We start from the raw sequence: 26559 nt of genomic DNA, 5'->3' as shown, positions 1-26559 counted from the left end.
CATAAATTAAGCCTCCTTGAATGTGTGGGACAAGGCCCCTAGCCCAGCAGCTGGGCAGGAAGGGAGCCTGCAGGGCATTAACCACCATGGCAGTCACCGGAACCACAAAGACACAGCAAGTCCCACAGGGTCTGGTCAGATAAGGCCTGGATTGTCAACAGGGCCCAGCCTGGGGAGCCACCCAGGAACCTGCTGGTGCTCCCTGGTTCTGGGGCCAGCCCCAGAGCGGTTGCTGTAAGCCGCACAGCCCCAGGAGACTGGCAGAGGAAATCCCCAGCTGGAGCCATCTGGCTGTTTTCTGTCCTGTGTCGTCTGGGAAGTTCATGGGGCTAGAGGGAGGTAGAGAGTCGAGCCAAAAATACAGCATCTCCCAGTTTCTGGGCAGTGCAGCAAAAGGGAGTAGAGGAGGAAAGGCCAATGGGGCTGTGCCCGTTGTGCTCTGGAGAGGGTTAGCCATGGACCAGCAGTGTCTGGCAAATGCCCTGCTCTCACACAGGCTGTAACTGGGCTTTGGGAGCTGGCACCGAGGACGAGTGCTGGTTTGGGTGGCTGCCCATCTCCTCTAGGGCAGCCCAGCGCAGACTGTGTTGTTGTAGTGCCCGCAGCACTGTGTCAGAGAGGCCATGCTGAACTCGAGTCCCACCCAGCTGCCAGTGAAGGACAAGGTCTTATTGTTGCTGAGCACAGTGCTGGAAGGGAGAGTGCAGTCAGGGTCAGTTGCACCAGACAAACATTTTGCCATGGAATCAATCCCTGGGAACGCCATGGCCTGACACCGCCCGCAGGACAGCACTCCCTCCCCACTCCCACCAATCCACCCACTTCCACAGGGTCTCCTCTCCCCAAGGCCCTGCCTCTCTGGCTGGGATGGCTTGGCTCCCCTTAATGCCCACCCCACCTCAGTGCTGCCCAGCCAAGAGAGTTTATCATTAGCCCAATGATAGTGGGGGGTTTCCTTACAGCCCCAGCTCCTGGAATCAGGTGATTACGAGAAATTCTGGGATTTCACTGGGAAAAAGGCAGTGTCTAGCTCTCCCAGTTGTGATCACCAATGGCTCTGCCAGCAGAAGGCAAACACAGACCCAATTGTATTAGTTGAAAACTCTCATGATAGTTTGGGGCCTGAATCATGATTTCTGAATGGCTGGGGTTGATGACACTGTCTTCTAGTCTGAACCTCTCCCACATCCATCCAGCTGTACCCCTCCACTGCTCATATGCCCAATGAACACCACAGCCTCTTGCACCCAACCCTTACCTGTCTCACCACTTCCCCGGGCTGTGAACCCCTCTTTGCCCTATGCAGCCTCTCCACAGCTCAGCACTCCCCTTTGCTGAGAGCCCTCTCCCCCTCAGACACCCACTACAAGAGTCAGGCCCCACCCCTGCATTCCCTGCAACAGGCCTCGCTGCTGCTGCATTTTTTGTCTATGGCTAGGTGACATTTTTTGCACATTTTTTTCATTCAAAGCCACCAGCCTTTTTTCAAAACCAAAAAGTTTCAGGAGGAACCGTCACTGCGCTGCCTGCAAAATGGTCAGTGATCACTGTGATGCCAATGCCTGGAATTGGTTTCAAAAATCTCCTCTTTGTCCCACCTGGGCTCTTGGGTCAGGCTACAGCGTGAAGGGCCTTCTGAGAACTAGTTCAATACGTGCCACCGCAGCCCCTCAAGCTGGGCCCATTCTGAGCCCTGCCATCCGGAGCCGCTGGCCCTCGTTTGGGACACTGACGGCAACCCTGCGTTTTTCCCTGCGCCCTTTAGGTGAGGGTCACGCCCCCAGTGGCAACAGGGGGTACTGCACCATGCCACACTGCAGTGGTGTGGGTGGGTCTAAGCCCCATTAGCTCCCAAAGGACCAGCTCCCCCCCCCCCCCCCCAGATGCAAACCCAGGCCAGGCAACAGCTCCACCCAGCCAGTGCGGCCAGTCCACACAAACAAAGACAAAAATCTCACTTAGCAAACAGCTGCCGGCAGCACATGTAGATGTCGTAGCTGGTGATGTTAAAGGTTGCCGTGCTCAGGAACGAAGAGCAGTTGGCCACTTCCCCTCGGGGCACATACAGGATGCCTGGGGGCAGGGAGAAGGAGTTTGTTAGCCGAGGTGTTACTGGTCTCAGACATGGCCAGCATTTGTTAGCAGTGCCTTGTGTTCACACCAGCGACACAGTGGCCTGGAGTGGGAAGCAGCACAACACCTTCTGAGGGAGCCTCTCCAAGCCTGCAGGACCTGCAGCAGTTGGGACCCTGCCTGGCTTTGAGCCAATCCCAGCCGTACGTGGCTCGCTTGGCCTCCTTGCATTTCTGATCTCCTGGGTGTGCTCTGCCTAAGCAGACGGTGCCTCGGCGATGTGGCCCTTGGGGGAGGCAGAGAAAAGCCCCTGGGCCTGTCTTTGAAATGGTTCCAAGGTTCATCCCGGGAGGCTGCACAAGCCGACAACAGCAGCTCTGCAAGCAGGTGTTATGGGGCCAGCCAGGCTCTGGGCCCCACCCCAAATGTGCCAGGTTTCCAGGAGATCCTGCCAGACAGCAGGCAGATGGGAGAGCCGGGGTCTGTGGGCCAGTGCTGTCAGCCAGAGCACAGCCAGCACCAGCATGACATTTGCCCAGAACCAGCCGCAGAGGAGCAAAGGTGGCATAAAGCTGTGTTCGGCCCAAGCCCTCCTGGAGGTTCAGCACCATCCCAGGGAGCTGGAAAGCAGGGAATGTACCTCCCACAACCACAGGGCTCCAGTGGGGAGTGAGTCTTTGCGGGGGGAGGTGCGCTTTGGGACTGTGTGGGGAAGTGGGCTGGGGTGCACCACATGCACAGGGCAAGGTGCAAGCACACACGGAGCCAGGAGTATGGGGGGTGGCAGATGTGGGCTATTCCCCCTGGCTGCGGCTGTGGAGTGGGGCACTCCAGTGGGCCCCAGGCCAGACTATTTTTCCCCCAGCACAACCCCTCTCTGTGCAAGGAGCACTCAAGGGCCCAGCACCCCTATGGAGCATCCAGCTCAGCCTGAGTCTCCCCCAGGCCTCTGCATACCCATTCAGTGAGCATGCTTGGCAATCAGTATAGTCCCGCCCACACAGTGACATCGGCCCTCCCCTTACACCTGGGCAGTCACAATGCCACCTATGGGCCCGCTGGCCACGGTGACCAGATGTCCTGATAAAATCGGACCTGTCCTGATATTTAACCCTGCGTCCCGATCAATGTATGATCGGGATGCCATTTGTCCCAATATTTAGGTAAGGAGGCAAGCAGGAAGAAGGCGCCGACTCTGTAAAATTGCAGCCAAGCTCCCCTCTCTCGGAGGGGCCCTGAGGCCGAATTGCCACTGAAGAATGAAGCGGCCGTGGTAGAGCAGTGCTTTTTTTATTTTATTTTTTTTCCGCCACTTGCGGCGCTTGTACTCACCGGAAGGCAATTCAGCGGCGGGTCCTTCACTCGCTCCGAGTCTTCCGCTGCACTGAAGGGCCCACCGCCGAAGTGCCACAGAAAACTCGGAGCAGCTCACGAGGCCCCTGCAGGGCTGGGGCCTGGGGCAAATTGCCCCACTTTCCCCCCTCTGGGCGGCCCTGAGCAGAGCAGCAACATGTCTAGCTCCAGCTGCGTGGCGTGGCTGCCAGACATGCTGCTCTGAGCAGCATGGTAAGGAGGCTGGGGCTGGGGGGTTAGATAAGGGCCGGGGGTCCCGATGGGTGGACAGGGAGCAGAGGCAGTTGGATGGGGCGGAGGTTCTGGGGTGGTCAGAGGCTGGGGAACAGGTGGAGTTGGATAAGCATGGGAGTCCTGGGGGGGGCCTGTCAGGGGACGAGGGTGTGGATAGGGGTGAGAAGGCGGGAACTGGGGATTTGGATAAGTGTGGGAGTCCCAGCGGGCCTGTCAGGGGGCGGGGGTGTGGATAGGGGTCGGGGCAATCAGAGGACAAGGAGCAGGGGGAAGTTGGATAGGGGGTGGGGTCCCAGAGGAGCGGTTAGGGATGGGGGTCCCAGGAGGGGGCGGTCAGAGGACAAGAAGCGGGGGAAGTTGGATGGGTTGGGGGTTCTGAGGGGGGCAGTCAGGAGGCAGAAAGTGGGAGGGGTCAGATAGCGGGTGGGGCCAGGCTGTTTGGGGAGGCACAGCCTTCCCCACCCAGCCATCCATACAGTTTTGCAGCCCCAGTGTGGCCCTCGGGCCAAAAAGTTGGCCGAGCTGAGCCAAGCAGCTGGGCTGCCTGCCCTTGCTGCTCCTGTGCAGGGCACAGATGTCCCAGAACAACCAGGACTCTCCAACTGGCCCTTTGCACAGGCCTCTGCCAGGACCTTGGCAAGATGTCACCCAAGGGCTGTGCCCTGAGCTGCATCTCCCACTGCTGTGTGGGGAGGGGATGCTGCGGGTCATATATCCCACTGGAGGGGTGAGGAGGGCTGGCCAGAGGCAGGGGGGCCAGCAGCAGGCTTCATTTCGCCTCCTGCCCCACACTGCTTGGGTCTGGGCAGAATGCATGCTGCAGAGAGAGCTCAAAGCCTCTACCAGAAGGGCTTAATCCTCCAGCCCCCCCGCCATGAAGCACCGTTCCCCAGGTCCTCAGGGGCAAGGGCCAGACAGAAAGCAGCCCAGAGCAGGGCCTGACTCTGAGCACAGCCGTGGATCTGGAAAGGGAGGAGAGGACAGACACTGAATCTGCCTGTGCAGAGCCACGCCCAGCCAGCTGCACCCCTCAGCAAGCCAGCAGCCAGCACAGATCCCACCAGGGAGCACTTCGTGGTCAAGCTAGGTCGCTGGTCGGCACTGGGGCAGCTGCACCTGGGGCTGACCCCGCTGTTGCTTTGCCTAGCACAGACAAGGTTTGATCTGAGGTCAGAGGCCAATGGCAGTGGGTTAACACTTGGGCCTTTCTGCTCTGTTGACAGGGGGGACCAATCCTGGCTCAGGTAGGGTTGCCAACTTTCTAATTTCTAAAAACCAGACTCTCCCTGCCCCACCTCTTCCCCCTGAGGCTCTGCCCCTGCCCCGTCTTTTCGCCCAAAGGTCCTGCCCCTAGGGTGACCAGATGTCCCGATTTTATAGGGACAGTCCCGATTTTGGGGGATTTTTCTTATATAGGCTCCTATTACCCCGCACCCTCTGTCCTGATTTTTAACACTTGCCCTCTGGTCACCCTGCCTGCCCCTGCTCTGCCTCTTCCCCAGGTCGCGCCCCCAGCCCCGCCTCTTCCCTCAAGGCCTGTCGCCCACTCATTCCTCTTTCCCCCACCCGTTACTTGAACTTCTCACCCCTCCCTCCCTCCTCGTTGCTCAATCCTCCTCATTCCACAGCTGGGCTCCCTCTGCTTCAGGGCCTGCCCCTGAGGTGCAGGTAGGAGGCAGCCCAGCAGAGCAGGGGCTGGCACGGGTTGATGACCTAGACAGAGCCTCCCCCCCGACCTGTGGCAACCTGACTTTTGGTATCTGCTCAGTACATCTGACTGGACACTGCCAGGTCGCCTTTTCGACTGGAATTTCCGGTTGAAAAACCAGACACCCGATAACCCCACGCTTAGGTCACAAGTGAAAATGAGTTTGATGGGTTTCAGCCTAGTCCTTGTTGAAGATTCCCAGGGAGGCTGCATGTTGAGAGAGAGAGACATCAGCCAGTGGAGAGCGCATACCACTGTGAGCCTAACAGCCATCTCTCTCCCTCCCTCCCTTCATTCCCACCACCCTTCAGGGGCCCATCCCAGCAGGCGCCCGGGACAGTGAAACTAGCTGGGGCCGTACCTGCGACACAAGCGTTGAGCATGGAGACACAGGCCCCGGTGAGCAGCGCTCGCAGCACGATGCTAGCAAACTCACTCTTCCGCTGGGGAACCATGGACGCTGCAGGGAGCAGAGGACAGAATGTGGTGAGAAAGGCCCTGTGCTCAAGAAGGCAAAGGCTCATCTGCCTGTTGTGCCCTGGATGGGCTTGTGCAGGTGGCAGGCAGCCACCAAGGGACTTCTAGCCCCTGCCCAGCACTAGCCTGGGATGACCCCTCAGCCTGGTGCCAGGCATGCCCTTCGATCTCCCATGTAACCCAGGATGCCCAACTGGTGGGGCTAGTTCTTCTTCGAGTGATTGCTCATATCCATTCCAGTTAGGTGTACGCGCCGCGCGTGCACATTCGTCGGAAAACTTTTACCCTAGCAACTCAGTGGGCCGGCAGGTCGCCCCCTAGAGTGGCGCCACCATGGCGCTCCATATATACTCCTGCCGGCCCACCCGCTCCTCAGTTCCTTCTTACCGCCCGTGTCGGTCGTTGGAACAGTGGAGCGCGGCTTAGCTGACCTCCACTTCCCTAGCTACTCGTTTTCTCGTATATAATTATGCAGTTATAACACTTTTATATATATATTTGTATGGTATACGTGTTTTCCTTGCTAACATGGTTAGTTTAGTTAGCGGGGTTCAGGAAGTAGCCCCTTCCATGAGCCCAGTGCCGGAGCCATGCATGGCTCACCGGGTTTTCAAAAGGGGCCCGGCTTGCCAGAAGCCGCGGCCGGAGAGAGATCTACATGACTCCTGTTTGAAGTGCCTCAGGGAATCACGCTTGACAGATAAGTGCCCCATTTGCAAGGCTTTTAAGCCGAGAACAAAAAGGTGCGGGACTTTCACTTGCCCCTCCACCTTGGGCGCGGAGCGATGTTCAAGCGGCGGGCAGAAGCGCCTCCTCGGCACCGGACCCCGCCGGTACCACCAAGGCCTTCCGGCACCGACCGTCGCCGGCACCGATGTCGACTCGGCACCGTTCCCTTCTTCCGAGGTCGAGAGAGTCTACGATTCCTGCTGGTGCCTGGCGGCTCCCCGGCACGCGCCGTGGTTGAGCCCCCTGCTCCCGCTACTTCCGTGCCACCTGCATCGCAGCCAGAGAGCTCGCCTCAGTTGCGTTATCCGGCCTGCAGAGGCACCGATGACTTCGGCTCCGTCGATTCCAGTCCCCCAGGACCAGGGAATCCGGTGCCTGGCAGCTCCCCGGCTCGCGCCGTGGTAGAGCTTACTGCTCCTGCTGCTTCTGTGCCAGCTGCACCACAGCTAGACAGCTCGTCTAAGATGGCTCGCCCGGCACCGACGACGTCGGCACCGTCGATCCCGGTCCCACGAGGGCCGTAGAATCCGGTGCCTGACGGCTCCCCGGCACGCGCCGTGGTTGAGCGTATTGCTCCTGCTGCTTCCGTGCCAGCGGCACCGCAGCCAGAGAGCTCGTCTAGTCGGATCGCCCGGTGCTGACACCTACTACGGCACCGATGACGTCGTCACCGTCGATCCCGGTCCCATAAGGGCCGTAGAATCCGGTGCCTGACGGCTCCCCGGCACGCGCCGTGGTTGAGCGTATTGCTCCTGCTGCTTCCGTGCCAGCGGCACCGCAGCCAGAGGGCTCGTCTACGTCGGATCGCCCGGCACCGACACCTGCTGCGGCACCGATGGCGTCGGCACCGTCGATCCCGGTCCCACACGGGCCGTAGAATCCGGTGCCTGACGGCTCCCCGGCACGCGCCGTGGTTGAGCGTATTGCTCCGGCTGCTTCCGTGCCAACGGCACCGCAGCCAGAGGGCTCGTCTACGTCGGATCGCCCGGCACCGACACCTGCTGCGGCACCGATGGCGTCGGCACCGTCGATCCCGGTCCCACACGGGCCGTAGAATCCGGTGCCTGACGGCTCCCCGGCACGCGCCGTGGTTGAGCGTATTTCTCCGGCTGCTTCCGTGCCAACGGCACCGCAGCCAGAGAGCTCGTCTACGTCGGATCGCCCGGCACCGACACCTGCTGCGGCACCGATGACGTCGGCACCGTCGATCCCGGTCCCGCAAGGGCCGTAGTATCCGGTGCCTGACGGCTCCCCGGCACGCGCCGTGGTCGAGCTAATTCTCCGGCTGCTTCCGTGCCCACGGCACCGCGGCCAGAGGGCTAGTCTAAGTCGGATCGCCCGGCACCGACACCTGCTGCGGCACCGATGACGTCGGCACCGTCGATCCCGGTCCCGCAAGGGCCGTAGAATCCGGTGCCCGACGGCTCCCCGGCACGCGCCGTGGTTGAGCGTATTACTCCCGCTGCTTCAGTGCTGACGGCACCCCAGCCAGACGGCTTATCTAACTCGGTTCTCCCGGCACCGGCACCTACCGAAGCTCTGATGACCTCGGTACCATGGATCCCGGCCCCACGAGGGCCGTCGAATCCGGTGCCTGACAGCTCCCCAGTACGCACTGTGGTTGAGCCTGCTGTTCCCTGCGCGCCGGAGATGTTACCAACGGCGAGGGCTCTCAGTGCCATGACGGAGTCAGTGCTGCCTGACCCGGGCACCGCCGGTACGGGTAATACAGTCTCTTCAAGGGACTGTCCCCTGTCAGTACAGCAGAGCGGCACCGTCTATGATCACGGTCCCGCAGACGCTCCAAGTCCTGTCGGCACGCCGGACACCACTGGCAGTCCCGGTACTGTTTTCCTCGGTACTGGTCACACTCACTGCACCGGTCGGTATCCCGTTCACTGACCCGCTATCGGCACCGTTCCGACATCTGGCACCGGGGCAGGTACCTTGCCTCCTGTAGCTCTTCTCCGAGCCTCGAGATCTCGGTCGACCTCCCGACACTGTTCTGGTTGCGGGTCTGGATCTCGTTCCAGGTACCGATACGCCTCCCGATGCCGGTCCCCGGTGCCGAGTTGGGCAAGGTCCGAGTGAGTCAGAGACTCGGCCCGTGCCCTCTTTTAGTACCTCCATGGCCGTCCGGACACGCATCCGTGTCACCCCATATGCGCGGATTTTATGCTCAGGACCACGATCCTGATATCATGGCCAGCGGGCGCCAGCCCCGAAGCAGAAAGAGCCTTGGCGAATGCAAGGTGTACTCTGCAGGGGCCCTGCACCTCTGGGTAGCAAAGCAACAAGCCTTGCTTAGCTGCGATAATTATAGCACCTGGGTGGAGGAGTTTCTCCCTCGAACCTCCCACCTAGAGTTCGCTGCCGTCTTGGAGGACGGGGGAAAGAATTTACCCTTTGTTGGTAAAGGCATCTTCGCGGCAGAGACAGCCCCAGACTGCGAAGCCTGCTGGACAATAGGGTCCTAATGCGTCTCAGCATGTATACGCCTGCGACCAAACGCAGGCCTTTATGGCCCCAGCCGCCATACTCTGTGCCTAGCCAGAGGCAGAACTCTGGAAAACGGCAAGGCCAAGGTGGTCGCAGACAAACGTCAGGCCCCCTAAAAAGCCAAAGTCAAGGTCCCTCGCAATTACCACTGAGACCAAAGACGGACCTTCCAAGGTTCGCCGGAGGGCGGTGTACCAGTCGCAGGACGGGATCCTGATCCCGCTTTCTCCTGGCATGGCCCCAGTTACTTTTAGATCGCTGGGTCCTGCGCACGATGGAGCATAGGTACCACCTTAAAATTGCTCCAGCCCTGTTCCCCTTCAGCGGACGAAAGGGGCTAGGGGTTTTACTCCCGTTATGCCCTAGTCCCCCACTCGACCACAGGTCAGACCTCCCTGGTCCTGCATGGACTCAACCGGTTTGGGATAAGGTTGAAGTTCTGCATGGTATCCCTGGGAACCATTATTCCATCCTTGCCTCCGGGGGGCTACTATGCCGCCCTGGATAGGAAGGACGCGTACTTTTGCAATGCCATCTTCCCTCCGCATGGGAGATGCCTCCGCTTTATAGCCAGCGGTGAATACTCCCGGTTTACGGCCATAGTCGCCGCCTACCGTAGCTATGTCGGATATGCGTTTTTCCGTATTGGGACGATTCGCTTATCCGAGGAGACTCTGACACACAAACCACTCAGCCCGTGGGCATCGTCACGGTCTTATTCACAGATCAAGGCCTGATGATTACTAATAGAGCAATCCGCTCTGGTTCCCACGCAGAGGTTGGGCTTCCTAGGGGCTATCTTGGTCTCCTACCTAGCCGGAGCCTGCTTATCGCAACTGCGGTTTTAGGCGATGGCATCAATCATCTGAGGTCTGAAGGCTTTCCCAACGACCTCAGCTCGTTCTTGTCTCAGTCTCCTGGGTCCATGGTTGCCCGCAAGTTTGTAACCAAACGCGCCAAGCTCCGCCTCCGTCCTCTCCAAGTCCGGCCCACCTCGGCGTACCGCTTGGACAGGGAGCCAATGGTCATGGTAGTCACCGTTCCCTCGAACGCCTTAGGCTCCCTAGAGTGGTGGCTAACTCCCTCCTTGGTGTGGACAGGATGCGGTTTCATCCGCCCCAGCCCTCACTGCCCCTGACGGCGGACGCATCATCTCTCTGCTCGAGTGCTCATGGTCACCTCCGAGCTTAAGGCCTTCGGTCTTCTAGGGAGCTGGCATTCCTCATTAATGCCCCAAAAATGAGAGTAGTCCGCCTGGCATGCCAGGGGTTCCATCGGCAGCTGCGAGGCCGTTGTATCTCGGTGTTTACAGCCAACACAATGGCCAGGTGCTTCATAAGCATTCAGGGGGGACATAGTCCTCCCCCCTTTTTTGTCAGGAGGCCATCCATTTCCGGGTCTTTTGCATGGCCCACTCGATGGAGCTGGCGACGTCCTTTCTCCCAGGCGTTCGGAACGTCTTATCTCTTTGACTCAGCAGGTCTTTCCTGTCTTACGAGTCATCACTCTGCCCCATGTGAGGCGTCCCGCTTTCCGGAAGTGGAAATGGTTCCTCACACAGACCTGTTCGCTCACCGCGAGTGCAGGAAATGCCAGGTGTTCTGCTCCTTCCAAGGTCTCTCCTCGGAATCGATCTTGGACGCATTCCTGATGCCGTGGAACGGCCAACTGCATTATGCCTTCCCGCTGTTCCCACTGGTTCGTTACGTCCTGCTCAAATTCCGCAGGGGCGGAGCGTGCATCATCATGATCACTCCAGAGTGGTCCAGGCAGCACTGACATACCACGTTGCTCGGCCTGTCAGCCCAGACCTCATCACTCAGGGCAATGACAGGCTTCGTCACTTGGACCTGCAGCCTCTTCGCCTCACGTACCTGAGTCGGGGTGACAGGCAGCCTTCCGCCTGGTCAACGTACCGAGCCAGGTGGAAGCGTTTCCTTTACAGCTGCAGTACGCTCGATCTTGCTCCTGCTGAGGTCTCGATCCCCTCTATTTGGCCTGCCTCTGGCCTTCAGCGGCAGGATCTGGCGGTATCATCGCTGAGGATACTCTCAGCAGCCATCCCTACCTTCCAGCAGGCTAAGATGGACGTTCAGTGTCCCACTATGGGTTCGAGGTCCCTCAAGGGCTTGGAGCGCTTGCACCCTCGGGTGCGCCGCCCAGCCCCGCCCTGGGGCCTCAACCTAGTCTTGGCCAGACGGGTCTCTGATATCAGAGCTCTTACGAAGGTTCCACAAAGACAAGGTGCAGTTATGACCGCACCCGGCTTTCCTCCCTAAGGTGTTTTGGCCTTTCATGTTACCCACAGCTCAACACAATGGGCATAACCGTTGCACTCCTTGGACATCTGTGGAGTGCTCGCATTATGTTGTGCTGACAGAATCATTTCCTAAGGTGCCCCAGCTCTGCCCCGGTAGCGGGCCAAAGGGAGGGCTTGCTTGTTTTCCTCTCAGAGGATCTCATCTTGGGTGATGGCGGACATCCCCACTTGTTATGATTTGGCTCATATTTCCCCAAGCCACATCACCGTGCATTCTACCAGGGCTCAGGCTTCATCTGCCGCCTTGCTGGCTCCTGTTTCTACCCACGAGACCTGTCGCGAAGCTCCATTGGTCCTCGGTCCTTACCTTTGCTTCGCAGTATGCCCTGGTTCAGCAGTCAAGAGAGGCTGTAGCCTCTGGCTCGGCAGTTTTATTCTGCCACATTTCACTCCGACCCCACCGCCTTTGTGAGGCTTGGGATTCACCTAACTGGAATGGATATGAGCAATCACTCGAAGAAGAAAAGACGGTTACTCACCTTTGTAACTGTTGTTCTTCGAGATGTGTTGCTCATATCCATTCCGCACCCGCCCTCCTTCCCCACTGTCGGAGTTGCCGGCAAGAAGGAACTGAGGAGCGGGTGGGCCGGCAGGAGTATATATGGAGCGCCATGGTGGCGCCACTCTAGGGGGCGACCTGCCGGCCCACTGAGTTGCTAGGGTAAAAGTTTTCCGACGAATGTGCACGCGCGGCGCGTACACCTAACTGGAATGGATATGAGCAACACATCTCGAAGAACAACAGTTACAAAGGTGAGTAACCGTCTTTTCTACAGTGTTATGGTGTCTCCAAAATCTACTATAACATGATGGAAGCAGAAAGTCCCTGCAAAAAATGTTTCCTTGTGCCATGGAAAGTAGTTCCTGCATGGGAGAAATCTAGACGTATACGTGGGACAGTATGGCTGTGGCAAGGGGTGGGCACTGCCCCCCAGCCTCTGCCCTCCATGCAGGAGAAACGTCAATATTGATGCAAAAATGGGTAGAATTAAATTATTATTACTAGGGTTGTCAATTAATCACAGTTAACTCATGCGATTAACTCAAAAAAATTAATCACGATTAAAAAAATTAATCACGATTAATCACACTTATAGCTATAGAATACCACTTGACATTTACTCAATATTTTTGATTTTTTTCTGCATTTTCAATATTGATTTCAATTACAATACAAAGTGCACAGTGCTCACTTTATTTTTTTTTATTACAAATATATGCATGGTAAAAATGATAAACGAAATAGTATTTTTTCAATTCACCTCATGCAAGTACTGAAGTGCAATCTCTATTGTGAAAGTGTAACTTACAAATGCAGATTTTCTTTTTGGTTACATAACTGCACTCTAAAACAGAACAATGTAAAACTTTAGAGCCTACAAGTCCACTCAGTCCTACTTCTTATTCTGCCAATTGTTAAGACAAACAAGTTTGTTTACATTGATGGGAGATACTGCTGCCTGCTTCTTATTTACAATGTCACCTGAAAGTGAGAACAAGCATTCACATGGCACTTTTGTAGCTGGCATGGCAAGGTATTTACTTGCCAGATATGCTAAATGTTCGTATGTCCATTTATGCTTCGGCCACCATTCCAGAGAACATGCTTCCATGGTGTTGATGCTCGTTAAAATAATAATGCATCAATTAAACTTGTGACTGAACTCCTTGGGCGGAGAACTGTATGTCTCCTGCTCTGTTTTACCTGCATTCTGCATATATTTCATGTTATAGCAGTCTCGGATGATGACCCAGCACATGTTCGTTTTAAGAATACTTTCACAGCAGATTTGACAAAATGCCAAGAAGGTACCGATGTGAGATTTCTAAAAATAGCTACAACACTCGACCCAAGGTTTAAGAATCTGAAGTGCCGTCCAAAATCTGAGAGGGATGAGGGGTGGAGCATGTTTTTGGAAGTCTTAAAAGAGCAATACTCTGATGCAAAAACTACAGAACCCAAACCACCAAAAAAGAAAATCAATCTTCTGCTGATGGCATCTGACTCAGATGATGAAAATGAACATGCGTCAGTTCACACTGCTTTGGATCCTTATCAAGCAGAACCCATCATCAGCATAGAAGCATGGCCTCTGGAATGGTGGTTGAAGCATGAAGGGACATATGAATCTTTAGCAAATCTGGCATGTAAATATCTTGCAATGCCAGCTAAAATAGTGTCTTGCAAACACCTGTTCTCACTTTCAGGTAACGTAAAAAAGAAGCAGGCAGCATTATCTCTTGCAAATTGTAACCAACCTTGTTTGTCTGAGTGATTGGCTGACCAAGAAGTAGGACTGAGTGGACTTGTAGGCACTAAAGTTTTACATTGTTTTATTTTTGAATACAGGGGGTTTTTTTGTACATAATTCTACATTTTTAAGTTCATCTTTCATGATAAAGGGATTGCACTACAGTACTTGTATGAGGTGAATTGAAAAACAGTTTTTTTTGTTTTTTACAGTGCAAATATTTGTAATAAAAATAACTATAAAGTAAGCACTATACACTTTGTATTCTGTGTTGTAATTTAAATTAATATATTTGAAAATGTAGTAAACATCCAAAAATATTTAAAATAAATGGTATTCTATTGTTAACAGTGCAATTAATTTTTTAATCGCACGATTAATTGCGATAAATTTTTTTAATCGCTTGACAGCCCGAATTATTTCACTACATGCTTATATTGTTAGTTAGTTGTGTTGTGAGATGTTCAAACCAATCAAAGTAATTCCAGGAGGCTCCTGCTTTCTGCCCCTCAGAGACAAGCCAAGTGTCAAGGGAGAGAGCATCATGTTTATGAGCCTTGGACTGCAGCTTGATATTCGATGTGATTTGCTCTTGGCCTGCGATCTGCAGGATGGGGCTGTGGGTCTATTGGTGACTGATGCGTTCTTTGGAGCATTCCACAGGCCTCTCTGAATGCAAACTGTAAAAATATAATTTATTCTGAAACAACAGATTTTGCAGCTATTTAGGTCCTGACATCAAAGAGGTGTTGAGACCGAAAAAGGGATGTCATGTGTAGGCATGTCTTGTCAGAACCATAAACCAGGAGTAAAGTGGGTTTCTTTTATAAACACTCTAAAATCTTAATTCTTCAAATGTGAAGGAGAACTGTAGCGTTTCAAGTGTGCACAATACCTACGCCAACTGGAAGGGCTCACCTGTGGGCATAGGCGCCAACTCTGTGGGTGCTCTGGGGCTGGAGCACCCACAAGGAAAAGTGGTGGGTGCTGAGCACACACAAGCAAACCCCTATCACTCCCCTCTTCCTCCCGGCACCTCCTGCCTGCCAGCAGACTCCACCAATCAGCGCTTCCCCCTTTCTCCCTGCACCTCCTGCCCGCTGCAATCATCTGTTTTGCAGCATGCGGGAGGCTCAGGGGGAGGAGTGAGGACGCTGCACGCTCAGGGGAGGGGGCGGAATGGGGTGGGAAGAGCCGTGGCGGAGCAGGGGCAGGAAGAGGCAGGGGGGGCTTAGGAGAAGGGGTGGGGTGTGGACGGGAAGAGGCAGAGCAGGGGTGGAGCCTTGGGGTGGAGCGGTGGTGGGGCCTGGGCAGAGCCAGGGGCCGATCCCTCCCCAGCACATTGGAAAGTCGACGCCTAGGCCTGTGGCCATAGGTAATCCACCTCCATGAAAGGCAGTAGCTAGGTTGATGGAAGAATTCTTCTGTTGATGTAGCACTGTCTACAGAGGGACTTAGATCGGCTTCACAACACCACTCAGGGGTGTGGATTTTCCAGTGTAGACCTCAATTTCTAGTGTAGACCAGGCCTTAAGGTTACGTGAGACTTTTCTGCCACAAAAGAACAAAGGCAACTAAACTTGTGTTGTATATTCATTAAACAGACACATATTCAGGAGCTGACAGAATCACCAAAAGCAACCCATGAGGTGCTGAACCAGTGCAAGGACAGCAGAGAATATTGAAAGCCAATCCGGCTCTAAGGTGTGTCTGGTCATTCCTGTAAACTTATGAGAGAAAAAGGGAACCAAACTCTCTGCTCTCACCTCCAAACACACACTCAGAACAGCAAAAAAACTGCAGCTGAAATAAGACAGATAAGAACTGGGACGATTCAAGAAGGCACCAGCCTGATGACAACCAAAACTTCAACATGATGAGATGGAAGTAGCCAAAAGTCTTGCCAAGGGGTTAGAGTTAAACTGTCCGGTAATGATTTTATTGGGATATGGAAATGCTGCAGTAACTTACAAAGTTCACAGTTTCTCCTGTTAATCACCAAATAGTAAGATCACGCAATCCTGGAGAGGAGAGAGGCCATGTCTACACCACAAACTTATACTGACTCATGCTACATTGGCATGCAGCAGCTGCAGTCAGTACATCACTTGTGCACGTGTATACTTGGCTGCTTGTGTCCATGATGCGCATACTCACCAGGAGTGCTTGCATCGATGCAGAGTGCAGTGCACCATGGATAGGCATCCCAATGTGCACCTCACCACTGTCCAGCATACTGTCTTTTGGGAAGATTTGGCAGTGCACGACGGAGCCAAAACGAGTTTCACAGGGGTGACTGGGAGCATGGGGTCAACTGACCAGTTTGCAACTGTTTCCATCCCATAATTTCTGCGCCTTTTTTCAAAATCCTACAAACCCTCATGGCCCTCCTCGCTGTCTGCCACCTGTGACAGAAGCCTGGAGCCTATATACATCTGCATTGTTGTCGTGAGCGTTGTAAGCACAGGACGAATGATTCTGGAGTATTTGCAGAGCTGCAAGAAGAACCGAATGAGTGGGGAATGTGATGATTCCTTGGAGGACAGATTGCTGTGCGACATAGCGAGAACCAATTCAAGGTCTTTGGCAGTGGTCACGGAGCAGCTTCAGATAGTGAAGCACCAGTTCTGGGCCCAAGAAACAAGCACTGGCTGGTGGGTGCAGGTTTGGGGTGATGAGCAGTGACTGCAGAACTTCTGGATGCGCAAGGCCACATTCCTGAATCTGTGTGCTGAGTTCGCCCCAGCCCTCCAGCGCAGGGACACCAAACAGAACTGCACTGACAGTGAAAAAGCAAGCAGCAATCGCACTGTGGAAATCTGCACCATCAGATTGCTACCAGTCAGTCAGAAATCAATTTGGAGTCGTGAAAACCACTGCAGGGGCCGTTGTGATGCAAGTGTGCAGGGCCATTAATCGCCGCCTGCTGCACAGGACTCTGACTCTGGACAACGTTCAGGACATAGTGGATGGATTTGCAGCAATGGGGTTCCCGAACTGCAGGGGCACCATAGATGGCATGCATATCCCTACTTTAGCACCAAAGCACCTTGCCACAGAGTACATCAACAGAAAGGTCTACTCTTCTATGGTTATGCAAACGCTGGTGGATCACCAGGGACGCTTCACCAACTTCAGTGTGAACTGGTCAGGGAAGGTGCATGACACTAGCATCCATAAGAACACAGGACTGTTTGGAAAGCTGCAAGCCAGGACTTTCTTTCCTGACTGACGGATTACCATTGGCAATGTTGAAATGCGAATAGCGATCCTACCCCTTGCTCCCCTGCCTCATGAAGTCATACACTGGCCACCTGACAGCACCATGGAACGATTCAACTACTGGCTCAGCAGGTGCAGAATGACAGTGGAATATGCTTTTGGTCATTTGAAGGGTTGCTGGCATTGTTTACTCACGAGACTGGACCTTAATGAGAAAAATATCCCAATTGTTATAGCTGCCTGCTGTGTCTTGCATAATATCTGTGAAGCAAAGTGGGGAACGTTTTGGCTGGGGGCGGAGGCGGAGCAGCTCTCTGCTGAATTTGAACAGCCAGATTCAAAGGCTATTACAAGAGCTCAGCGCAGAGCTATATACCGCTCAGGGAGGCTTTGAAAGACCATTTTAACAGTGAGCCAGAGTAGTGCTGTGGTGTTGTAATGTGCTCTACCTGGCCCTGCTCTTTTGTGGCCTGGTAGGAATCATTGCTGTACATGTAGGAATATAACATTGTCAACGCACTAATTTTGTTTCTGAATGAGTTGTATGACACTGTGCAATAACAAGTAATGGGGCTCTTTCAGAACTTCTGAGCAGTCAGCAGCATATGTTGTGAACTAATAGAGATGAATTATGTTCGAACTAATATAATTTTACTCTGTAACAAAATCAATGCAAAAACAAAACTACATTCAATTTTAAAACAAATCTCATTGAAAGCTTAATAAATTAATTAAGAGAGTAGAACTTATGAAGGGGAAAGAACATTCATGTCCATTTCAGCTACACCTGCGCCTACCGTGGCTTTCACAGGTCAGCGTATGAGAAGCTATGACTTTCTTTAATGTGCCTGGGTTGGAATGGGAGGGATAGTGCAGTGACCCCTGGTGCTACGTGGAATGTTGAGAGGGGTATAGGGAGGTCTCAATATCGAGTTCTCAGTGAGCTGCAGAAGGAGGCAACCAATGGGATGGTTGAATCTGCAGGTCCACCAGAGTGTTCAGCTTCTGTGTTTTTTGCCTGAGAAGCCCCATTATGTCTTGGTGCATCTCCCTCTTCTTTTCTGGCTGGGACTCCTGGGCTTCTTTCCTCTCCACTTTCTCCTTCTCCAGGCTGTCCACAATGTTCCTTCTCCAGGTCCTGTGCTCATGGTCCGATGCAGCACTGGCTTACAGGATCTTCTGTAATGTATCATCCCGAGTCATCTTCTTTCTCCTCCTTATCTGGGCTATGGGTGTGGAGGAGGTGACCCTGAAGGCCTCAAGGGCAGCAGCTGCAGATACAACACACACAGGTACCATTGTCAGCATATTCACTACAAAAAGCAAAACTTAAGATGCAGACCTCACTCCCCTTGGTCCCTGAAAGTTGTGAGCACTACATTCTTACTTCGGCTTGGGATGGCTTGTGCATGGCACCTGTCGCAGCACCAGCCACACAGTGAGTGTGGCCTGCTGGGGGTTGGGGACATGAGGAGCGAATTGCTCAGACACATGATTCTAGTAGTGCAGGGCAACTGCACTGAATACTGACACCGTGTTCCACAGGCGGGGGTGATTTTAGCTGATATCTCACTCCTGAGAGTGACAAAGGCATAAAGCTCACAGCTGCTGCTGGCATCCCGAAGCCATCCAGCCTCATATGCTGCTAGCCTGCATACTGCAAAGGTAGCTGCTGAAGTTATTGCTGAGTGGCATGGCAAAGTGTCCTACCACGGAGGAAGAAATAAGGCAGTCCTCCCCTAGAAACCTTTGGCAGAGGATTGCAGAGGACCTCCATGGAAATGTCATTGAGATTTCAGAAGGATTCAAGGGACATCCCTGTGTACATAAACAAACAGCTCCACATGGCTCCCCTGCCTAACTCTAGAGAGGACTGAAAAGCAGTTAGCTACTAACAAAAAGTCAAAAGATGGTGTCCTGCTATATTGGGAGGCATCCCTTTAATTGAAAATGTATCTACACGGGGTGCTTACCTGAGGTTCCTTCTCCTGCATTGGACTTGCCCATGCTCAACTGGTGGGACTGGCTGGACTGTAGTGGAGTCAAATCAGGTCCTGGCTTGCTGTGCAGTTGGATCTCCCAGCTGCCTGTCCCCCATTTTCCTTGTCCACCACCTCCTGTCACAGCAGGGGCCTGGAATTCAGGCTCCTCAGAGGTATCCATGGTGCTGTTGTGGGTGGTGGGGTGTCCGCCAATGCTGGCATGCAGCTCTTTGTAAAAGCAGCAAGTCTGCAGCTCAGCACTGGATTGATTGATGGTCTGCCTGGCCTTCTGGTATGCTTCCTGCAGCTCCTTGGCTTTCATGCAGCACTTCTGCTGGTCCCTGTCCTACCCCTTCTCCTGTATCCCCTGCCAATCTGCTCATAGACGTTGTCATAAATATAAAGGGAAGGGTAACAACCTTTATGTATGCAGTAACATCAAATCCCTCCTAGCCAGAGGTACAGAATCACTTACCTGTAAGGAGTCAATCAGTTCAATTAACCTAGTTGCCCCCCATCCCTTCTTTAGTGGCACAACTCCTGCTCGTCTCTCTCTGTGTCAATGCAATACTCATATGCACTGTTACAGCTATGTAACTATTGTAAACATGAAACTAACAAAGGTTAGGAAATCAATATACTGTAGTTGGAGCAAGCTTAATGTTAGGAATACATTTTCAGCACCAATAGGTTGTTCTGGAATTCCTTTTATAGATTTACTTGGTGATTGGTCCTGCTTTGAGCAGGGGGTTGGACTAGATGACCTCCTGAGGTCCCTTCCAATCCTGATATTCTATGATTCTATGAACAATGAGGAAAGAAGATACTTTCAAACCTTGGGGGGAGGGTTTGTTTGTGCTCTTTGTTTTGTTCCCTTCTGGGACAAAGAGTGAGACCAAGTAGGTAACCCAGTTCCTACTGAAATGATACATCTAAAATTACAGAAATTGTAAGGAATAGCAAGGAAATGCGTTAGATTATCTTTTGGTTTAGCTTGTGAATTTTTCCTTTGCTAAGAAGGAGGTTTACTTCTGTTTTGTAACTTTGAAATTGAGTCTAGAGGGGAATCCTCTGTGTTTTAAATCTTTTTATTAACCTGTAAAATTACCTTCCATCCTGATTTTACCAAGGTACTTCTTTTACTTTTTTCTTTATAATAAAGTTCTTTTTTTGAGAACCTGATTGGTTTTTAGTGTCCTAAAAACCCAAGGGTCTGGTCTGTGCTCACCTTGTTAACCTGTTGGTTGGGATATTATTCTCAAGCCTCCCCAGGAAAGGGGGTGAAAGGGTTTGGGGGGATATTTTGGGGGGGAATATGGCTCCAAGTGGCCCCTCCCTAAATGTTTGTTTAAATCACTTGATGGTGGCAGCAATAACATCCAAGGACAAAGAAAGGAATTTGTGCCTTGGGGAAGTTTTTAACCTAAGCTGGTGGAATATAAATTAGGGGGTCTTTCATGTGGGTCCCCACATCTGTACTCCAGAGTTCAGAGTGGGAGGGAAACTTGACAGATGTCAATCATTTCTGCAGCTGGTTCAGAGCTGTGTCTGCACAGCCTCCTCTTCCCACAGACCCAGGAGACCCAATATCTCCTGTTTACTCCAGGCTGGAGCATGTCTGGAGCATGCAGCCGGCACTATCATGATCATTTATGTTCTGTTTTGCACTGTTTAATGTTTTCTTTTCCTTTCTTAAGTAATAGAATGACCCTGGTTAATAAATGGGATGTTTATGCTTTGTTTTAACTGTGGTATCACCTAGAGTATGTAAAAGAGCCCCCGGGACTAGGTTTTAGTTGTCAGAGCCCTGGACTGGCCGTGAGAACAGTGGGAAAGGGCTGGCCTCCCATTTCTTTTTTCTCAGTTAGATGGTTTTAGTGATTTTAGGATACAATTACTTGGTGCTCAACAATCTAAACCTCACCCTTTCCATCCCTACCCCCACTGGGCTGAGGTGCAGAGCTCCTCCAGCAGGACAGAAAGGCACTGTGTGGCCTGTCCAGTATAAACACAAAGGGGAGGAGTGGGGCCTGGGTGCAGGGTGTCAGGAGATCTTGGTAAATTCCAGTTCTGCAGCTGGGTGACCTTAGGTAAGTCACTGCCCCTCGCGACATCTCTTTCTCCTCCCACCAGTCTGTCTTGTTCATGCAGATTGTGAGCTCTTTGAGGCAGGAACATGCTGGGTCTATGCCACACCAGAATGACAGGGCCCCCCAATCTCAGTCGGGGTCTGTGCAGTGCCTGGCACAATGGGGCCCTGATTCTTGGTACGGAGCAGTGAAGCATGTGGCACAATGGGGCCCGATCTCAGTCAGGGATCTTCCCCCAGGAATACCACTGCAGCCTTCACCCCTGCTCTCAATTCCCTGTCCCATCGTGCGCCAAACTCACTCAGTCCTCCCAGCATGATCCCAATGGAGCTGAGATTGGCGAATCCACAGAGGGCAAAGGTCGTAATGGTTTCAGCTCGCATCTAAACAACACAACAGCAGGTGAGAGGCACCGTGGAGATGTGTCCCCAGGGGAGCTACTCCCAGTGACCCCCTCCCCCCACTCCCCACACTGACCCTGCTGGCCTCAGCTTGTGTGAAACAGTCAACAGCCCCTCGCGGGGCAATAGCATAGAGAAGCCAAGGCCCCAGAGCTGACCCTGAGCAAACCCATGGTGCCGAATGGCCCTTCCCTCTCCTTTGGGCATGGATGAACAGCACAGTGTGTGGCAGCACTCACCCTGGGCCAGGGGCTTGCTCTCTTTGGCCATTCAGGCCCTGACCTGTCTGCCAAGGCAAGTGCAGCTCAGCGAGTCCAGAGGCAGCTTTTGTGCTGTCTGTGTGGCCCCTGGACCTGCCAAGCCAGATGTGGGGACTTGTATTGGGAGCAATCAGAGACACCTGTCCCTGCTTGCTGGCAGCTGGCCCTCCCAAGGAGCCTGCAGCCCTCGCTGGGAAGCCCTGGCTCTCTTTCTGCCTCAAGCCTGATGCAGGGCCAGGCTTGCCCTGTCTGGGCAAGGAAGTCTGAGATGCTTGGCAGATTATTTCTGAGCCGTGCTCTGAGCCCCCCATCCCCTCCTCCCTACAGGCTACCCCAATATTTCCCTCTGCCCAGACAGAGTCCCCCAGCTCAGCTTGCTGCCCTTCACGCCTGGTGCGGCCATGCGAGCTGCTTGGCCCATTCCCCAGCATGGCAGCTCATGGCTCTCACCGAAATCCACTGCTTGCGACCCCCACTCCATTCCTCCAGCCCCGACAGCCGGTTCTTCTTGTACGTCGACAGCTGCTCATATGCCACAAACTCGTTCAGGAAGATTTTGATGCCTAACAGCTCGGCCACCAGAGGTGAGTCTGCCCAGTCTGCCCCCATGAGGAAGGCCACAGGCATCAGGATGTAGGAGCAGATTATCTGGGACAGAGCCCCCCAGAGATGGTTAACACACATGTGTTTGAGCTAGAACCCGCCCCTAGCTGCTCCATTGCATACCACCCTCCTGCCCAGGGTCAGCCTGCGCTGGGCTTCTGGTGGTGCTGTGCTGCAGCAGACCCCTAATGGGAGCAGAAGAAAGAGCCAAACAGGGGTGATGCTATCTTAGGCAACTCATGGCTTAGGGGGCAACAGCCTCTCTGTGCTCACCTGGCAGGACTAGGCTTGCCAGGTGTCTGGTTTTCAACTGGAACACCTGGTCAAAAAGGGACTTTGGTGGCTCCGGTCAGCACAGCTGACCAGGCTGTTAAAAGTAGGTTGGTGGCATAGGCAGGCTCTGTGCCCGGCTCCTGGGAAGCAGCCACATGTCTCTCCTGCTCCTAGGCAGAGGCACGACCGGGAGGGCTCCACACGCTGCCCCTGCCCTGAACGCTGCCAGGAACCACAGCCAATGGGAGCTGTGGGGATGGCACCTGTGGGCACACAGAGCCCCCTGGCTGCGCCTTCACCTAGGAGCCAAAGAACCAAAGAGAAATGTGACCACTTCCCAGGAGCTGCCTGAGAAAAACGCCATCTGGAGCCCACACCCCCTCCTGTGACCCAACCCCTCTACCCCAGCCCTGAGCCCCCTCCGGCACCCAAATTCCCCCGCCCCCGTAGCCTGCACTCCGTATCCCAACCCCCTGCCCCAGCCAGGACCCCCCTCCCAAACCCTGAACCCCTAATTTCAGGCCCCACCCCAGAGCCCATACCCCTAGCCCAGAGCCTGTACCCCTCTCACACTCCAACCCCCTGCATCAGCCCAGATCACTCTCCCACAAATTCAACCCCTCAGCCCCGCCCCCCAGCCTGGAGTCCCATCCTGCACCCCAAACTCCGCATTCCTGGCCCCACCCCAGCGCCCGCACCCCCAGCCACAGCCCTCATCCCTTCCCACAATCCCAACCCCCTGCTCCAGCTTGGTGAAAGTGAGCAAAGGTGAGGCCTTTGACAAGGGGTGGAGCAAGTGCAGAGCCTCAGGGAAGGGGCATGGCAGGGCAAGGGTGTTCGGTTTTCTGCAATTAGAAAGTTGGCAACCCTAGGCAGGACTGGGGAAGGCTCAGGTTCCTAACCCCATCTTTTCTCTGCACCCCGCTCTGCCTCTCGGCCAGAGCCCCCCCAATAGCTGACCAAGTGCCCACTGGGAGAACACAGCTGTCACAAATTTGGCACCTTTTCTGCTGGGCCTAGAGCTGTCCTGAGGCCTGTTTTGAAATGGGCAGGGTGGATAAGGTGGTGAGCACTCTCAGGCTTCCTGGCACTAGCAGGACTCAGACTGAGCCAGGAGAGTTGGGAGGCAGGCTCATCCCATGTCCAGTGGCTGCATGTGGCATAAGACAAGCTCCAGCACACTGGATGGGAGTTGTCTGGCTGTGTGGAGATCACAGTGCAGTGAGATCTGGCACTGCCAGGAGGCTGGATTGGGGCATGTATCTGAGGGGAGTGGGTCATTCTCAGGGGTATGCAGGTTTTCAGAGGACAGAGCCTCTGAGATGGACTTTGGAGGGAGAAGGGAGATACTGGACACAATGCAAAGTCCCCTCCCCGGCAGATGCTCTCAGCCAGGAGCTTAGAATGGGGCAGCAGGAGGAGCTTGGGAGATGGGCCCAGATGTGGCCTTGGGGGAGCCAGGCTGGAGAGAAGAGGTGGAGTCCTTAGTATGGAAGTGGAGGCGAGCCAGGGCAGGCTGAATGGGGAGCAACATGTCTGGGGGGCAGGACTGTTGCTGTCAGGAGGTTTGAGGAGGCAGGCAGAGCAGAAGACCTGAGATCTGTCCAGGTGGAGGTGGTGACAGCTGTGAGAGTGGGGCCATGGTGGAGATCCCAGCACAGGCCTGACCAGTGAGGGCAAAGTCTGGGTGGCAGGGCTGGGCGGCTTCCTAGCTGGCTTCACGCGGCTCCCCAGAAGCAGTGACATGTCCCTGTGGCGCCAAGGTGCAGGGGCAGCCAGGCAGGCTCCACGTACTGCTCCGGCCCCGTGTGGGGCCCCTCAGCTCCCATTGGCCATGAACAGCAGCCAATGGAAGATGCAGGGGTGGTGTCTGTGGGTAGAGGCTGCACACAGAGCCACCCTTCTGCCCCTATGCCTAGGAGCCGAAGGACATGTCACTGCTTCCGGGGAGCCCTCTTATATAAGCACCACCTGGAGCCCCTTCCCCTCAGCCCCCCACCCCAGTCTGCAGCCCATCCTGCACCCAAACTCTCTCCCATGCCTGCACCCCCTCCCAATGCCCTGCCCAAACCCTGAGCCTCCTCCCACACCCAAACTCCCTCCCAGAGCCCACACCCCTCCCACACCCCAACCCCCTGCCCCAGTCTGGAGCCCCTCTCACACCCAAACTCCCTCCCTGAGCCTGTACCCCGGACTCCCTCACACACCCAAAATCCCTCCTGGAGCCTGCATCCCCACACACATGCCTGCCCCATGCCAGAACCCTCTCCTGCACCCTGAACCCTTATTTCTGGCCCCACCCCACAACCAGCGCCCCCAGCCCAGAGCCCATACTTGCTTCCATACCCCAACCGCAATGCCTCAGCCTAGAGGCCCCTCCCACATGCCAAACCCCTCAGCTCCACCACCTCCCATTCTGGAGCCCCCTCCTGCAGCCCAAACCCCTAATCATCATTCCCACTCCAAAGCCTGCACCCCAGTCCCCTGCCCCAGTCTGGAGCCTCCTCCTGCACCCTGAACCCCTCATTTCTGGCCCCATCCCAGAGCCCAAACCCCTCCTGGACCCCAACTCTCTGCCCTAGCCCAGTAAAAATGAGCGAGTGAGTGAGGGTGGGGGAGAGCAAGTGACAGGAGGGGGGTGGGGATGGAGTGAGTGGGGGTGAGACCTCAGAGGAGGAGTAAGGCCTCAGAGAAGGGGAGGGGCTAGGGCGTTCAGTTTTGTGCAATTAGAAAGTTGGCAACTCTAGGTAGGAGGGGAGGATGAGCAGCTTCTTGCTCTGCTTTGAGCTGGGGGGCGGGGCGCATGCAGAATGCAGACTGGGTGTTTTCAAGGGGAAGTGAAGGCTGTGGGAGAAAGGGGCACAGTGGCTGTGGTGCAGGGGAAGCACTGTAGTGGGCAAGGGAGAGGACAGAACCAGGAGCACAGAATAGGGCGAGTCCATGTGGGTGTGGGGCTGCCCCCAGGTGCCCGGCATGACAGTACCTGGAACGAAAGCTCCTTGATGTTCACCATCTCCCCGAACCAGGACAGGGCAACATTGATGAACTTCAGCACAGCCAGGAAGGCAATCAGGTTGGCTGCAATGTTAGCGACCAGCCCCACGGAGGCAGCGGCACCATTGCTGGCAGCTTCCAGGATATTCTGCTCAGCCCTGGTGGTACAAGGAGAGTGGTCAGCGTGAGGGACCCCTGTGGTGCCAGCTGGCAAAGAGCTCAATCTTCTTTAAAAGCAGCTCATGTCAGACCTGACAAACTCACTATTCCTAATAATACACCATTATCATGGGACTAATCCATAAAAAGCAGCATGTGAGGTCACTTCTCGGCACTCAGAATCACTATGAGATCTGTGTACAGGTAATAGAGAAGGACAAATGTAACTATACTGAAAATTACATCCCTATGGTCTTGCAGTGAAAGAGAGTCACCAAGAACTCTCATTTCTTGTGATGGCCTCTCCCTGGCTAGCTGATTACGTCAGATGTGTCTCAGCTTTGCACCATTGAAACAACCCAGGCAAGTCAATGGAAAACCATCAAACTACAAACATCGCAACCACATGGCAGTGACCAGGAATGGCAGGGAAGCAAGGGGCTGGGCCTGTCTGGGAACAGAGACAAAGGACTGAGTCAGTGTATTACAGGGTGAGGAAAGACTTTGCATCCATTCACTGAGACGGTACCTTGATTAGCGGGATGCTTCCTGTATTGAGCCCTGCCTCCTTGGGGCCAGCAAGTGCTGTACAAGACCGAACTCTGGGATGGGAACCTAGGAAAGGGAGCTCTTCGCAAGTGTAGGCCCGAGTCACAGTTATGATTTTGTTCTTTGTAACCACTAGTTTCTATCACTCACACTTATTTCTATTTGAATCTCTATTCTCTCTCAGTTACATTTCCTTTTGTTTTACTATAATTGTCCTCAAGTGCTGTGTGTGGTACAGGACTGGTAGGCTGACTAGGGGATACTGCTCCTTTGGGACCAGAGGGTCTGGAATTTCTGTGAGTATCCTGTGATCAGGGACTGGACACCACAGGGGGACACTTTGAAAGGAGGTGGGGGCTGGGATGCATCGATTGTTGACCT

General features: G+C 54.3%; 1 protein-coding gene across 1 annotated transcript in view; it reads right to left on the bottom strand.

The window, feature by feature from the left end:
- Positions 1–312: 312 nt before the first annotated feature.
- Positions 313–26559, bottom strand: part of LOC115658819 (sodium/nucleoside cotransporter 1-like) — a 54288-nt gene continuing 28041 nt past the window's right edge. The window contains exons 13-18 of the mRNA XM_030578271.1: positions 25460–25628; positions 22051–22248; positions 21241–21322; positions 5730–5828; positions 1959–2073; positions 313–689 (exon numbers count right to left, since the gene is read on the bottom strand). Of these exons, the coding sequence (XP_030434131.1) occupies positions 563–689; positions 1959–2073; positions 5730–5828; positions 21241–21322; positions 22051–22248; positions 25460–25628 (790 nt within the window). The 3' untranslated portion in view covers positions 313–562. The remainder of the gene's footprint in view (positions 690–1958; positions 2074–5729; positions 5829–21240; positions 21323–22050; positions 22249–25459; positions 25629–26559) is intronic.

This window comes from Gopherus evgoodei, chromosome 10, assembly GCF_007399415.2.
Source record: "Gopherus evgoodei ecotype Sinaloan lineage chromosome 10, rGopEvg1_v1.p, whole genome shotgun sequence".
Lineage (NCBI taxonomy): Eukaryota > Metazoa > Chordata > Testudines > Testudinidae > Gopherus > Gopherus evgoodei.
This window is presented reverse-complemented; position numbering and strand designations above follow the sequence as displayed.